We start from the raw sequence: 17,415 nt of genomic DNA, 5'->3' as shown, positions 1-17,415 counted from the left end.
AGGAACCATCCACCTCCTCCTCAACCTTTTAACTCCTTCCCCCTCAAAAAAATAACCACGACCTATCCCCAATTGTTACCTCTCCCAAGTTCTTCAATTTGTGGCAGTCTTCCAAGCTTACGTCTCCTTAGAACTTGTTGTTCTCGATATTTATCGCATATTTATTATTATTACTATTTCTTTCATTTTGTATTTGCACAGCTTATCTTTTGCACACTGGATGAACGTCCTAAAGACATGGTGCTTCATTGATTCTATTATGGTTATTATTCTATAATGGATTTATTATGCATTGTATGTCTGTGTACTTTTGATAATAAATTTACTTTGAACTTTGAAATTTAAATTCCCTATAATCAGGCTTCACTGAAGTGCAAAAACAATGTATGTTGAATTAACATGACATGCTCATCCTTCTTGGTTCTGGGCTTTTGATATTGTTGACCTCCAATGCTTCTCTATAGCTGTCTATCATCTGGGGGTGGTGGGGGTTATTGAGGATTCTTTCCAAATTTGGCTCTCCTCAAAATTTCTCACCATCCTCCACTTATTTCATGATAACTAGTAATTGAATAGACCTATCACGGGTTCAACCACAATGTGGACTGGGGAGAGGCGAAGACTGTGGGGTGATCCTTACACTGTTTGTGCTTGACTTTCATGTACCCCGGCCACAGGAGCCAAAGTGTATGTGTCTTTCTGTAAATTTCCGTGTGAGAGTGGGTCAAGCATCCCCATAATTCATTAGGATGTTATTTTTCTTCAAGGACATTTTGAGGACATCCTTTAAGTTTCTTTCTCTGTTCTGCTGTGAAATTATTCATTGTGATGGAACTCGGTGCTTGTTTTGGGAATCTGGTGTCAGACATGAGCAATGTGGTCTGTCGCTGGAGATGGCTTTGCATGGTCAGTACTTTGATGCTGATGTTTTGCACTACCACAGAGCCGAGCGACGTAGTGGGCTAGTTCAGAGGCTATTTAAAACTCAGGAACTGGGGATCATGTTCAAGTCAGACTGGATAAAATGGAATTGACATGAGTAAACTGAGTAAACTGTTATGACAGTCTAATTGTTTCACAGTTCCATTACTGGTACTAGCTCTGCACTGCCTACAGTTATCTTTTCCAGTTTTTATGGTGGAGTTCAAACTTGTATCATGGAATCACTATTCACTTACACACTAGTACAGGAGCTTAAAAGATGTAGTACGCTGCACTTGAGGGACAGCCTGTAGGCAACCCTTAATTTTCGGAGTTGCAGTACTTCATCTCCCCTCCAGAAAGACCCTACTCAATTCAATCTAATCCTCTGGATGAGTAAAAACCTGTTCAAACTCCATTGCAAAACAATGTCATTCCAACCTTAGTCCAGCAAACTGATGCTTGTGTTGCGCATACTCTAAGACTAAGCTCCTATCTTCCTCATTAATTGCTGTGTCATGGGATCTGTGATACGCACCTGAAACTAAATATCTTTCATTACGTGTCCCCACCACTCTACTCGGCAATGCCCTCCACAACAATCGAGGTTTCCAATGAGACCCTGCCTTGGCAACTATTGGTGATGATGTTCAGCAGCATGCCGACATGGACTTCATTGAGCAGGGTCATAGATCTGGCACTAAGCTCAAGGTCTACTGAACAGCAGTAATCTCTGCTTTCTGTATGCCTTGGAAACGCATTTCAACTCATAAAACATTGAAAATGCATCAGCAAAATAGACAATAGGTGCAGAAGTAGACCATTTGGCCCTTTGAGCCTGCACCGCCATTCTGAGATCATGGCTGATCATCTACTATCAATACCCAGTCCCTGCCTTGTCCCCATATCCCTTGATTCCCCTATCCATAAGATACCTATCTAGCTCCTTCTTGAAAGCATCCAGAGAATTGGCCTCCACTATCTTCCGAGGCCGTGCATTCCAGAACCCCACAACTCTCTGGGAGAAGAAGTGTTTCCTTAACTCTGTCCTAAATGACCTACCCCTTATTCTCAAACCATGCCCTTTGGTACTGGACTCTCCCAGCATCTGGAACATATTTCCTGCCTCTATCTTGTCCAATCCCTTAATAATCTTACGTGTTGCAATCAGATCCCCTCTCAATCTCCTTAATTCCAGCGTGTACAAGCCCAGTCTCTCTAACCTCTCTGCGTAAGACAGTCCGGACATCACAGGAATTAACCTCGTGAATCTACGCTGCACTTCCTCTACAGCCAGGATGTCCTTCCTTAACGCTGGAGACCAAAACTGTACACAATACTCCAGGTGTGGTCTCACCAGGGCCCTGTACAAATGCAAAAGGATTTCCATGCTCTTGTACTCAATTCCCTTTGTAATAAAGGCCAACATTCCATTAGCCTTCTTCACTGCCTGCTGCACTTGCTCATTCACCTTCAGTGACTGATGAACAAGGATTCCTAGATCTCTTTGTATTTCTCCCTTACCTAACTCTACACCGTTCAGATAATAATCTGCCTTCCTGTTCTTACTCCCAAAGTGGATAACCTCACACTTATTCACATTAAACGTCATCTGCCAAATATCTGCCCACTCACCCAGCCTATCCAAGTCACCCTGAATTCTCCTAACATCCTCATCACACTACCACCCAGCTTAGTATCATCAGCAAATTTGCCGGTGTTATTCTCAATGCCTTCATCTAAATCATTGACGTAAATCGTAAACAGCTGTGGTCCCAATACCGAGTCCTGTGGCACCCCACTAGTCACCACCTGCCATTCCGAGAAACACCCATTCACCGTTACCCTTTGCTTTCTATCTGCCAACCAGTTTTCTATCCATGTCAATATCTTCCCCCCAATGCCATGAGCTCTGATTTTACCCACCAATCTCCTATGTGGGACCTTATCAAATGCCTTCTGAAAATCGAAGTACACTACATCCACTGGATCTCCCTCGTCTAACTCCCTGGTTACATCCTCGAAAAACTCCAATAGATTAGTCAAGCATGATTTGCCCTTGGTAAATCCATGCTGGCTCAGCCCAATCCTATCACTGCTATCTAGATATGCCACTATTTCATCTTTAATAATGGACTCTAGCATCTTCCCCACTACTGATGTTAGGTTGACAGGATGATAGTTCTCCGTTTTCTCCCTCCCTCCTTTTTTAAACAGTGGGATAACGTTAGCCATTCTCCAATCCTCAGGAACTGATCCTGAATCTAAGGAACATTGGAAAATGATTACCAATGCATCTGCAATTTCCAGGGCCACCTCCTTTAGTACCCTAGGATGCAGACCATCTGGACCCTGGGGATTTGTCAGCCTTCAGTCCCATCAGTCTACTCATCACCGTTTCCTTCCTAATGTCAATCTGTTTCATTTCCTCTGTTAGCCTATGTCCTTGGCCCATCCATACATCTGGGAGATTGCTTGTGTCTTCCATAGTGAAGACAGATCTAAAGTACTTATTAAATTCTTCTCTGTTTCCCATAACAATTTCACCCAATTCATTCTTCAAGGGCCCAACATTGTTCCTATCTTCTTTCTCTTCACATACCTCCTTTATATTCCTGGCTAGCTTGTACTCGTACCTCATTTTTTCTCCCCATATTGCCTTTTTAGTTAAGTTCTGTTGTTCCTTAAAAATTTCCCAATCATCTGTCCTCCCACTCACCTTAGCTCTGTCATACTTCCTTTTTTTTAAATGCTATGCAATCTCTGACTTCCTTTGTCAACCACTATGGCCCCTTTCCCCCCTTTGAATCCTTCCTTCTCTGGGGGATGAACTGATTTTGCACCTTGTGCATTATTCCCAAGAATACTTGCCATTGCTGTTCCACTGTCTTTTCTGCTAAGATATCCATCCAGTTAACTTTGGCCAGCTCCTCCCTCATGGCTCCATAGTTTCCCCTGTTCAACTGCAACACTGACACCTCCAATCTGCCCTTATCCTTCTCAAATTGCAGATAAAAACTTATCATATTATGATCACTACCTCCAAATGGCTCCTTTACTTCAAGATCGCTTATCAAATCCTGTTCATTACACAAGACTAAATCCAGAATAGCTTTGTCCCTGGTCAGCTCTCGTACAAGCTGTTCCAAGAATGCATCCTATAGGCACTCTACAAACTCCCTATCCTGGGGTCCAGCACCAACCTGATTCTCCCAGTTCACCTGCATGTTGAAATCCCCCATAACTACTGCGACATTACCTTTGCCACATGCCAATGTTAACTCCCTATTCAACTTGCACCCAATATCCTTGCTACTGTTTGGTGGCCTGTAGACAACACCCATTAGGGTCTTTTTGCCCTTACTGTTCCTCAGTTCTATCCACACAGACTCTACTTCTCCTGATCCTATGTCCCCCCCCTTGCAAAGGACTGAATCTCATTCCTCACCAACAGGGCCACCCCACCCCCTCTGCCCACATTTCTGTCCCTACGATAGCACGTATACCCTTGTACATTCATTTCCCAGGTCTGATCTCCCTGCAGCCATGTCTCCGTTATCCCAACAACATCATAGTTACCCATTCGCACCTGAGCTTCAAGCTCATCCGCCTTATTTCTGACACTTCGTGCATTCAGATATAGAATTTTTAGCCCATTTCTCCTCTCTCTGTTTAAATCACTGCCTATTGTGCTTAACCCAGCTCCCTGAACTCTCATCGGGCTATACACCCCTTGAATTTTGTTGTCCTTCCTAAATTTACTTATTCTTTCTGCACATTTAACTCCATGTTCTGTCAGACCATCCCTCTGTACATGTGTCCTCCTTATCACTTGTTCCGCCTCACCTTTCTCTACTACACACTTAATATTCCAGAACCGTGTAGTCCCCACCTGTCCTTTATTCTTCCTCTCGCTATCCTCTCTCACATTCTGGATCCCTGCCCCCTGCAAATTTAGTTTAAACCCCCCCCCCCCCCAACCGAGAAGCACTAGCAAACTTTCCTGCAAGAATGTTAGTTCCGCTCCAGTTCAGGTGTAAACCGTCCAGTCGGAACAGATCCCACCTTCCCTGGAACAAAGCCCAATTATCTAAAAACCTGAAGCCCTCCCTCCTGCACCATCCTCTCAGCCACGTATTAATCTGTATAATCCTTCTGTTCCTTGCCTTCCAAAATCTTCTAAATCCACTAATGGGTTAGAAGAATCAAAGTCAATATTCTCTCCCACATAAACATTATTAACACAGAAGTGCTGATCATGCACAGCCAGTTCCAGAGGCTAGTCACATTGTGTGCCAGATGCCAGAATCATGAAGCAAGCAATCTCTTCCAAACTCTTGTCATGACAGACTATTTCCAATGAGGTCAGGGAAAATACTTCCTCTTAGCCTCTTTGAAGGAGTATTTCATTCTGGTTGGGTCACGAGTGGTTCAAGACCACTCAAACTGGCAGAGAAGAATCTGGGAAGGCACTTTGAGTTCCTTTAGATGGAGTATATGGAGGTCATACAAAAATAGCAGAAGAAAATTCAAAGACAATTTATTATCAAAGTACATATATGAATAAGATATAGTACTTTCCCAGCAACTATGACAAATAAACTCTTCTCGGGCTTCTAGCCAGGTAAAGGTATCGACTATAACCGACATTTCGATGACAAACTCTGCCATCTTCATCAGGGATTATGCCCGGGCATGACTAGTCTGGTGGTATTTATACCTCCATAGTCCATCCCTCCTGATTGGTTAGTCTTCATCCAATCAGCTTTCCAAATCCCACCTTGTTTATAATCAAATTCCAGTTCTTACTTGGAGTCATTATTAAAATTATCAGGGAGGCTAAGAAGCCATCTTCATATTTTAAAAGCTACTTGATTGAGAACTTGGAGTATTCTAACTTATGGAGTTCAAATTGCAAGCTGGAAAGTTGAATACATTTTCACAAGCATTTATATGAGCCCTCTTTTACATCCACTTTAACTTCACCACATCTATGCTGGAACTCTCCATTATGTCTAAATGAGCGATTTATTTGAGCACTTGTTATTCTTAACACCGAAGTCTTTGGGCCGACTGGTGGAAAATGGCTTTATTATAGCTATGTACTTGACAGAGACAGCATGAACATAAAGGGCTTGTTTCCATGCTGTATGTCTTTATCATCCCGTGACCCAAGAGCCAAGGAGGCATGGTTAGCTATTTTAAAAACTCAACTATTTTGTTGTTTGTCTGGGGATCACCTACAGACCAGGCAGAGCAAAGGTCAGAATCAGGTTTATTATAGAACATAGAAATCTACAGCACATTACAGGCCCTTCAGCCCACAATGTTGTGCTGACCATGTAACCTACTCTAGAAACTGCCTAGAATTTCCCTAGTGTATAGCTCTCTCTTTTTCTAAGCTCTGTGTACCTATCTAACAGGCTCTTAAAAGACCCTATTGTATCCACTTACACTGCTGCTGCTGGCAGTGCATTCCACGCACCCACCACTCTCTGTGTGACAACCCCTCAGTACCTATTTCCAAGCACCTTAAAACTATGCCCCCTTGTGTTAGCCATTTCAGCCCTGGGGGAAAAGCCTTGGGCTATCCACACGATCAATGCCCCTCATTATCTTATACACCTCTATCAGGTCACCTCTCATCCTCCATCGCTCCAAGGAGAAATGGACAAGTTCAGTCAACCTATTCTCATAAGGCACGCTCCCCAATCCAGGCAACATCCTTGTAAATCTCCTCTGCACTCTCTCTTATAGTATCCACATCCTTCCTGCAGTGAGGTGATCAGAGCTGAACAACAGGGGTCTGACCAAGGTCTTGTATAGCTGTAACATTACCTCACAGTTCTTGAACTCAATCCCATGGTTGATGAAGGCCAACACACCATACGCCTTCTTAAAAACACTGTCAACCTATGCAGCAGCTTTGAGTGTCCTAAGGACACAGACCCCAAGAACTCTCAGATCCTCCACACTCCCAAGAGTCTTACCATTTATATTATGTTCTACCTTCAAATTTGACATATCAAAATGAACCACTTCACACTGATCTGGGTTGAAGTCCATCTGCCACTTCTCAGCCCAGTTCTGCATCCTATTGATGTCCCACTGTAACCTCTGACAGCCCTCCACACTATCCACAACACCCCCAACATTTATGTCGTCAGCAAACTTACTAACCCACTCTTCTACTTCTTCATCCAACTCAAAATCACAAAGTGAAGGGGGGTCCCAGAACAGATCCCTGCGGAACACCACTGGTCACTGACCTATTGTCACTGACATATGTCAAGAAATTTGTTGTTTTGTGGCAGCAGTACTGTTTATTTCATAAAAATTATTATAAATTACAATGAGAATATATAAAAATAAATAGTACAAAGCAAGAGCAAAATATCGAGGTACTGTTCATAGAGCATTCAGAAATTTGATTGGCGAGGGGAAGAAGCTGTTCCTAAAAGATGGATTGCGCGTCGGCAGGCTCTTGTACCTCCTCAGACAGTAATAATAATAACAAGAGGGCATGTCCTGGACGTGAGGGCCCTTCACATTAGATGCCGCCGCCTTGAGGCACCATTTTGAAGCTGCCCTCGATAGAGGGGCGGGTTGTGGTCCTAATGTATTGGCTCAGTCTGCCACCCTTCGCAGCTTTTTTTGATCCTGCATCTCCAAAATAGACGGTGTTGCAACCTGCCAGAATGCTTACCGCAGTGTTCATCAGCAGAAATTTGCTAGAGTCTTTGGTGACATGCCAAACGTCCTCCAACTCCTAATGAAATAAAGCTATTAATGCGCCTTCTTTATAAATGCATCAATATGTTGGGTCCAGGGTAGATCTTTTGAGATGTTGGCTCCCAGGAACTTAAAGCTGCTGATCCCTTGACAGGGGCTGCTGTGTGTTCTCCCTATTTCTCCGTCCTGAGGTGCACAATCTATTATTTGGTCTTACTGATATTGAGTGCAAATTTGTTGCTGCGATTGCACTCAACCAGCTGATCTGCCTCACTCCCTTATCCCCCCTCATCATCATCTGAGATTCTGCCAACAGTTGTGTCATCTTCAAATTTATGGATGGCCTTCTCCACACAGTCATGAGTGTAGAGAGAATAGAGCAGTGGGCTAAGCACGTATCCTTGCGGTGCACCTGTGTTGGTTGTCAGCGAGGAGGAGATGTTGTTTTGTTTCCAATCCGCACTGACTGTGGTCTCCTGGAGAGGATGTCAAGGATCCCGTTGCAGAGGGAGATCCAGAGCTCAGGGTTTGCAGCTTGCTTATCAGTACTGAGGGGGTGATGGTGTTGAATGCTGAGCCGTAATCAATAATCCGCAGACTGCCATAAGTATTGCTGTTGTCCAGGTGGTCCAAGGCTGAGTGGAGAGCCAGTGAGATTACATCTGCTGTAGATCTTTTATAGTGGTTGTTAAGTTGCAGAGGGTCCAGGTCCTTGCTCAGACAGGAGTTAATTTTTGCCATGACCAACCTCTCAAAGCACTTCTTTACAGTAGACGTGAGTATTATTGGGTGATAATTATTAAGGCAGCTGACCCTGCTCTTCTTGGACCCTGGTATGATTGGTACCCTTTTGAAGCAGGTGGGAAACTTCACTGCAGCAATGAGAGGTTGAAGAAGTCCTTGATCACTTCAGCCAGTTGGTTGGCACTGGTTTACAGTGCCTTGCAAGGTATGCCACTAGGGCCTAGTGCCTTGACAGGGAAGATGGTCAACTTCCTTCCCTAATGGATATCAGAGAACCAGTAGGGTTTTCCAACCTGGTAGTATCATGGTCACCAGTCCTTGTACTCAATCTAGAATCTCTTCTTACTCATGATCATTCATTGCAGATGTTTTTAATTACTTAAATATAAAATTCCCTCACAACTGTAGTGAGATTTAAACCCTTGTTATGTAATGAAACATTGTAGGTCTACTGAAAGAGAGGGCCAAGAGGAGTAAAGCATTCAAAGGCATAGGTTAGATTGGACTAGTAAATGGTTTGAATCCACAGTAGTCCAGGTATGATGAAGGTTGGAAATGAATGGTAGATATAATATAATGATGTGTCGCATTGGGAATGTAACCCAGTAAATCTGTGGTGGAAGAAGCTGGTGATACTGAGAAGTTCAAAATGAGATCATGGTAGTGAGGACTCAGTAGCTGAAGAGAAGATAAGTAGAGAAAGAGAAGGAGAGAAAAGAGGAAGTTATATCTTTGTGGAGTTTGCATGTTCTCCTTAGGACTCTATGGGATTCTACTTAGTGCTCCAGTTTTCTAATATCACAAAGATGTGTTGGTAGTTGTCGTAAATTAGTTCTTTGTATACCCAAATTATAAAAATGTTATTGAGAGTTGATTGATTTAGGGAAAGAAGCAGAGTGAGAATATAAGCTGGCATGAACTTGATGGGCTGAAGGGCTTCCTGTGTTGTCATAAGTTCAGAGGAATTCCAGCTGTGGTTTTAAAAGAGAATTGAACATCCAATTTCGTGATTGCATAACAAAACCCTGAATTTATCTTTGAATTTATCTCTGCGCCCTGTGACTAAATGCACTGTTCAGAATGGTATGTGCCATAAGAACTGAATGTTAGATCAGCATGTGATGATTTTGATCTTGGCTAGGTTGCATTAAAGATGCTGCAGTTTAACTCATTTTAGCTAATCTGGGAAAGAATTTTAAAAAAATACTGATCACAGTTTAGTGTCATGTGCTCAAGAATTTGCAAGGAATCAGGTTCAAGCTTGTTTGTAACGTTGCCCAATAAAAGTATTGTTGTATTATGTGATGTATTTTTGATGTTTCCAAACTGAATTCCACAAAAGTATCACTGCCAAGAGGATAAAAGAGCAGAAGAGAGGAGAGGTGAATCTGAAAAATCAGTCTGCGTGTGGTCATCTTGGTGGCTTTATGCTTTCTGTTTGCCAGGATGGATGCAGGTTTCCCTCTGGTGATAAACTGCAGTACTTCAGCACATAACGATGCCAAGAAAAGGAAAATGGTGAGCTGAAAACACTGAACTGCGTACTTCACAATATGGAAAAACCTCTTAACTGCAGTGCTGTCTGCAGCTCCACACACTGCACCGTTGATCCAGGCCTGAGGACGGAAGATGGAATGCAACTTCTACAGCAACTATGTAAATTCCAAATAGTAAGTGTAGAATACAAATTCAGTGTGAGTATTTTGGTAAATACCCTTCAGAAACTATTTCATAATTTTACACTCAAATTCTTTCACCTTATATTTCCTGAAGGTACTGGGCTGAGCCAACGTATAACATAGTTGGATTAAAGTTTCACAGAGGCAGACCACTTTATGATAATAATGCTAGTATTAAAAATGACAGTGCAGGTGGTCAAATCATGATGCTAGTGCTTGATTTGTTTTATATTTATATGGGGATGCAATCAGAAATTTATTTATCAAAAATCTGTGGCTGTGGATCAGCTTGTCTAAAGTGAATCAGGTAAAGATCTGGAGGCAGGACTAAACTTACTGCCTTTTGCTCCATTCTTACCTTAGATTAGGGGATCCCAACCTTTTGTATGCATGGACCCTTACCATTAACTGAGGAGTCCATGGACCACAGATTGGGAACCCTACCTTAGATCATGGACTTTCCCCACTCTCACATCATTACTAAGGATCCATCCTTAACTTTCCCTAACTACATTCTACTGCTTGGCAACATCAGCTGCAAACATGATTAGCTTTAGCGGTGGAGGATGAGATTCACCTATGTCTATCCACCATTGCTCTTCCATTGCATTTGGGCTGTCAGAAATCCTAACTCAACATCATCTTCAGAAATTCCTTGCTCTTACATGTTTGGAAAAGCCACCAACAGTACTTTGGATACCCCCTTACCTTGGATATTGACTGTTAACGTACAAGCCAGATTGTTTCTAACCTATGTAACATTTTAAGTTTGCTATCTTAAATCTTGTTCATCAGAATCCGTAAGTTCACACTGTGATTTAATTTCAACTCAACCCAGCTATGTCCCTTTATAACAATCAAGTTTAAGTACTCCAATATTCTATTTGTTCATTTTGCTTGTCTTTGCTCTCCATGTTCATCAAAAACTCTGCCAACCCATCATCATAGATCCACTTGCTTCTCACCTGAACCCTATGAAAGCTTCCAGTAACTTCATGGGCTCAACTTTCCCTCCTTTACCCACATGAAACATTTAATGCCACTCACTTCAATCTTTTTTTCTATTCCCAGGTTTCATTTCATCATTTTAAAACACAATTGGTGATAATATGCTATTTGCCTCTGTTGCCATGCATCTATTTCCTGCTTTAAACCCTTACAACTTAAGTAAACTTGATCACTTTTTTGGCTTGATGTGTATTTTTTTCCCCCTTTGTGAAACAGTTTTAAATGTACTCCAAAATTAAAAGTTTATAAACACAAGTTAATTTTCATTGTATGATTGGAAAGGGAAATAGCAATTGTGTCACTATTAGACTTGAGTCTGCAAAGGGGAGAAAGATTAATCTTGCTACTAACTGAATTCTACTTGATAAAGTGTATTCACATTATTTTCCCATGCAGGTACCATTATCTATCAAATAAAACTGATCAGTAATACATCTTTAAATTTAATCTGTTGTAATGTGGATTATGTGTTGCTGTGATCATAAAGTTTGTATTAACAACTGTGATGTGTTTTTTTTAAAGAAGATGATGTCTGAAGCTGAACATGTCTCCCCTGTATTATTTGGAATGATGGGTACTTTGTTATCATGTGGAATTCTACTGGCTCTCTTTTTTCTTCTCTTCACCATCAAATTCAAAAACAATAGGTACAAATAACGGTGTGATGTAATATTATGTGTGGTTTAAAAGTACTGAGATCGAATTCTGAAATCTTGTGGGAATGATATCTACTTGGCACTGAACAATATTGGGAAGAAAATACCCAGATTTAATTGCTGTCAGGGCTGAATTGTGCCTTTGGTTTGGGAAATGGAAGAATGTCACCTGCATCCTGAATAAAGACAGCATCAGATAGCTAGATTGCAGCAGAGAAAGAGGCCTTTTTGCCCATATTCATACCAGCCAAAGAGAAAAACAGTCAGTCCAATTCCACTCTTGAGCAATTAACGGAGCTTTTGAAATGTCTTTTCTCACCAATCTTTCCAGCAAAAAAACTCAAGAACTCCATCACACTCTGGGATTAAAAAATAACTCCTCTAACAATCCTTCTGACCCTTTTATCTATTCATCTATTGACCTTCTGAAGGAACAAATCCATTCTAATGAAGGTCCTCATAATTTTATGCATCTTTAATTAAATATTACCCCGGCCTCTTTAGTTTCAAAACAAATGATGCTAGCCTGGCAGATCTGCCTTTACAATGACTAAAATTCTCCATTTGTGACAACATTCCCAATTTTCTGCTATATTCCCAATCACATCTTTCCTGTCATACACTTGTTTAATGCATCACTAGTATAACTATACAACAGACATTCTACGGAATCTCTTTTTAAAGACCCATGCATTTAAATTCTCCAGAGGTTACCTGGATTTCTGACCCCTCGGCACTCTTGTGACACCACTTAGATCTGATCTACAGTCAGATGACAATCGACTTGAACTTGAAAATCTTACAATGAGCCGTCTTATAAAGAAACAAGCAGAAATGGATACCATTTTTTAAATGTTATAATTTCTCAATAATTGCAAGTTACGCCATATGCCATGACTTCTCCAGAAGAATGGGTATCATGGGTGGAGTATCAGTGACTGAGTAAACCTCCGTACCAACAATGGAGGATGCAGTGACTGTATCAGGATGTCTTGCCAAATTTGCATGTTTTATCCCAAAATCCCACCAACTAATAGAGCCTCATGGTTATGGGACTTCAAGAGTAATAGGGAGCAGGATTCAGTGTTGGAACTATTTTTCAGATGTGGATGTGTGGGTGTTTTGGAAAATTACGACAAAGGTAAAGAACTGGAAACATTCTGATTCTGTGAGTTCAAAGTGTCAAGATGCTGTTGAGGTTCAGTGTATGGAACAATTGATCTACCCTAGGCAGATGAGGCAAGCTACTCTTAATATTAAAAATGTAATAAAGTATTGTAAAATATTGCATAAATATATTTGAAAATAGTATCATTATGGAATATTGCTTAGATGTTTTGACTTTTGAAGATTTCACCTCATGCTTTGGTTTTGCTTCCATTGATTAATTTTACTAGGATTGTGAAAATGTCCAGCCCAAACCTCAACATTGTAACCATTATTGGAAGTGTTTTTACTTATGTTAGTGGTTACATGTTTGGACTTGAAGAAAGAGCAGCTACAGCAGAAATATCAAACAAGCTGATCTTTCAGGTGAGGAAATAAAAGGAAGACTGTGCTGGTGAAGATGAGGTTCTCAACTACCCATCTTTCGGATGTGCTGCAGTTTAGTTCTGATTATATAAAAAGGAGGCTTTCTACTCCCCATTTAATCTGACCTGTCAGTGAAAACTTCTCATAAAATAACAGTGCCAGGCTTGAAAACTTTGTGCCATGAATGTTCACCAAAAAATTTTAGAGGAGCAGAAGAAATAATCTTATATTCCTGGAACATAATGTGGAAATTTACAACTATATCTGGAGCTCTCACTTTGGGGTTGAGGATATCTTTTAATTACATATTGTATAATGGAGGTTACAGATTAGAGTGTTGAATTGTGCTTTGAATAGTATCATGTCTGAGCATTAATATTTTACAGTCTGAATTTAATTCACATACTTAAAAGAAAGATTTAATGGTGTAATGTAGAATATCTAAATGCAAACAACTTTTAATTGTCAGTAAGAAAAGTACATGGTTATAATGGAAAAATATACATTTATATAAAATAAAGATAAACTTAATTCAGCATAATACAAATTAAAATTGTGATGTAAATATTTTGCATTGAGTTAAATCCATTCATGCATACAAGAAATAAAGACATGTACATTTTAAAAGTTTCAAATTATTCTTTTTAAAAGCAGAGGCTGCTTCAAAAAGTGAATGAATAAAAAAAATGAGATGGAGAATATTTAAATTAGAAAGGTGGTATTAATTTGCAAGACACAGAAATTCTGATCAGAATAAATGATCATGGTTTAAGAACATAGAAAACAGGAATGGAAGTACACTGAATGACTTTTTGAGCCTGCTCTACCAGGCTCGGAGGCTAACTTGATCCTGTCTAATCTCCGTAACCTGTGAATTCCTTATATATGTGTCTAAAATTTCTTTTTTCAAATTAGATATCCAGTTCCCTTTTGAAAGCTGCTAGTGAATATTTTGTGTGGTATGTACCAAATAAGTAAAGATCTGATTATCTTATGATGGAGGGTCTTTGTACAAAACACCAGCCATCCCTTTGCTTCTGCAGATGCTGCTTAACCCACTGAATTCCTCTAGTAATTTGTTTTTCTTTGCTCCAGATTCCAACATCTGAAGTCTCTAACATTGTCTATCTTTCTCCTATTGTCTCCTAACTGGTTCTTTTACTTGTTATCTAAACCAATGTTCTTTGGTTACTGATCCCTCTTCACCACTAGTGAAACAATTTACTAAGGAGAAAATCCCAGTTTCTCTGCTCTCTCCTTAACCCCTGAGTTTTGGTATTATTCTGGGTAAATTCCCCCAACACTTTCAACCTTTGGCATTTTTCCTAGAGCATGAATATCTGAATTAGCTCCATCGAACAGCCTGAGGCCTGACCGTTCATTTAAATGAGAAGTATAGCATACTTAGTAACTGTTGTGCTTTATGACTCTGCTTATTAAGCTTTTATCAGTTTATCCTGCTATCCTCAACTGGTATGTTAACTACCAGGTTACAGTTTGTGACACCCCTTTAAGAATATATCATTTTAGAAACAAGGATAATAGGAGCAGGAATGGGCTATTCAGCTCAAGTCAGTTCTGTCATTCAATGTCATCATGGATTATCCTTTATCTCACTATATACTCCTGCCTCTTGATGCCCTTTGTCTAGAAGTTGAAACGCATCCTCTTTACCTATTTGACCTTCACTATAAAATGTTTAAATAGCTTCTTGTTCCTCCTCCCAGAAGAATTGGATAATATATAGCATCAACATGGCTCTTGGTTCTTCACCATCCAGAACACAGCAGTCTTCTTGATTCTCTCTATGCATCTAAGACCATAAGATTTAGAAGCAGAATTCGGCCATTTGGCCCATCGAGTCTGCTCCGCTATTTCATCATGGCTATTCCAATGTTTCCTCTCAGCCCCAGTCTCCTGCCTTCTCCCCATATCCCTTCATGCCCTGACCAATCACGAATCTATCAACCTCTGCCTTAATTATGCATAAAGACTTGACCTCCACAGCTGCCTGCAACAACAAATTCCACAGATTCACCACTCTCTGGCTAAAGAAGTTCCTCCTAATCTCCATTCTAAAATGTCACCCCTTTATTTTGAGGCTGTGATCACTGGTCTTTGTCACTCTCACATTATAGGAAACATCCTCTCCACATCCACTCTATCAAGGCCTTTTGCCATTTGATAGGTTTCAATGAGGTCATCCCTCATTCTTCTGAATTCCAGTGAATACAGGCCCAGAGCCATCAAACACTCTTCATATGACAAGCTATTTAGTCCTGGAATCATTTTTGTGAACCTCCTTTGAACCATCTCCAGTTTCAGCACATCCTTCCTAAGATAATGGGCCCCAAACTGCTCGCAACATACCAAGTGAGTCCTCACCAATGCTTTATAAAGTCTCAACATTACATTCTTGCTTTTATATTTTAGTCCTCTTGAAATGAATACTAACATCACATTTGCCTTCCTCATCACAGACTCAACCTGCAAATGAACCTTTAGGGAATCCTGCACAAGGACACCCAAGTGCTTTGCGCCTCAGATTTTAGTATTTTATTTCCATTTAAAAAAGTCAACCCTTTCATTTCTTCTACCAAACTACATGGCTATACACTTCCCAACACTGTATTCCATCTGCCACTCCCATTCTCCTAATCTAAGTCCTCCTGTAGCCTCTACACTTCCTCAAAACTACCTGCCCCTCTACCTATCTTTTTATTGTCTGCAAACTTTGCAAAAAAGCCTTCAATTCCATCATCTAAATCATTGACATATAATGTAAAAAGTATTGGTCCTAACCCAGACCCATGTGGAACACCACTAGTCACCAGCAGCCAACCAGAGCTCCCTTTATTCCCACTATTTCCCTCTTGCTAATCAGCCACTGCTTTATCCAAGCTAGAATCTTTCCTGTAATACCAAAGGCTCATAGCTTGTTCAGTAATCTCATGTGTGGCACCTTCTCAAAGACCTGAAGATCCAAGTACACATCAACTGTTTCTCCTTCGTCTATCCTGTTTGTTACTTCCTCAAAGAACTCCAACAGATTTGCCAGGCAAGATTTCCCATGAGGAAACCATGCTGACTATGGCCTACTTTATCATGTGTCTCAAAGTACCCCAAAACCACATCCTTAACAATCGACTCCAACTTCTAAGGTTAGACCAACAGGCCTATAATTTCCTTTCTTCTGCCTCTCTCCCTTCTTGAAGAGAGGAGTGACATTTGCAATATTCCAGTCTTCCAGAACCATTTCGGAATCTAGTAATTCTCTAAAGATCATTACTAATGCCTCTACAAACTCTTCAGCCACCTCTTTCAGAACCCTGTGTTGTACACCAACTGGTGCAGGTGACATATCTAACTTTCAACCTTTCGGTTTCCTAAAAACTTTTTCCCTAGTTATGGTAACTTAACACACTTCATGCCCCCTGACACCTGGAACTTCCAGCATGCTGCTAGTGTTTTCCACAGTGAAGACAGATGGAAAATACATCTGCCATTTCCTTGTCCCCATTACTACCTATCCAGCATCCTTTTCCAGCAGTCCAATATACACTCTTGCCTTCTTTTACACTTCACGTATCTGAAGAAACTTTTGGCATCTTTAATATTATTGGCTAGCTTGCTTTCATATTCCATCTTTACCTTCTTAATGACTTTTTATTGCCTTTGTTGGTATTTAAAATCTTCCCAATCCTCTAATTTCACACTTTTTTATTTGCTCTATTATAAGCCCTCCTTTTGGCTTATAATAGAGCAAAAAAAAAAGTGTGAAATTAGAGGCTATGACTTCCCTTGTTAGCCATGTTTGTGTCATCTTGCCTCCAGAATACTACTACTACTTTTATATATAAAAAGCCATCCAAACTGTTTCCAGAGACTCCAGCCACTGCTGCTCCTCCATCGTCCCTGCCAGTGTTCTTTTCTAATTAGTTCTGGCCAACTCCTCTCTCGTGCCTCTGTAATTCCCTTTACTCCACTATAACACTAAGACATCTGACTTTAGCTTCTCCTTCTCAAATTTCAGGGTGAATTCGAACATTTTATGATCACTTGCCTCTAAAGGTTCCTTTACCTTAAGCTCTCCAATCAATTCCGGTTCATTGCACAACACTCGATCCAGACCTGCTGATCCC

The 17,415-nt window shown here is 40.7% G+C and overlaps 1 protein-coding gene across 4 annotated transcripts in view; it reads left to right on the top strand.

Annotated features, from left to right (window-relative positions):
* gpr156 (G protein-coupled receptor 156) overlaps positions 1-17,415 on the top strand; it is a 76,403-nt gene that overhangs the window by 33,938 nt on the left and 25,050 nt on the right. For 2 of the 4 annotated variants that reach the window (XM_059968460.1, XM_059968461.1), the window contains exons 2-4: positions 9,843-10,091; positions 11,610-11,731; positions 13,138-13,273. In XM_059968460.1, coding sequence (XP_059824443.1) covers positions 9,951-10,091; positions 11,610-11,731; positions 13,138-13,273 — 399 coding nt within the window. In that variant the 5' untranslated portion in view covers positions 9,843-9,950. Of the gene's footprint in view, positions 1-9,842; positions 10,092-11,606; positions 11,732-13,137; positions 13,274-17,415 lie in introns of all 4 variants that reach the window. The other 2 variants (XM_059968463.1, XM_059968462.1) reach the window with 2 other exon arrangements.

Source organism: Hypanus sabinus, chromosome 4 (genome assembly GCF_030144855.1).
Source record: "Hypanus sabinus isolate sHypSab1 chromosome 4, sHypSab1.hap1, whole genome shotgun sequence".
Classification (NCBI taxonomy): Eukaryota; Metazoa; Chordata; class Chondrichthyes; order Myliobatiformes; family Dasyatidae; genus Hypanus; species Hypanus sabinus.
The sequence above is the reverse complement of the archived record's forward strand: the minus strand, read 5'-3'. Positions and strand labels throughout refer to the sequence as shown.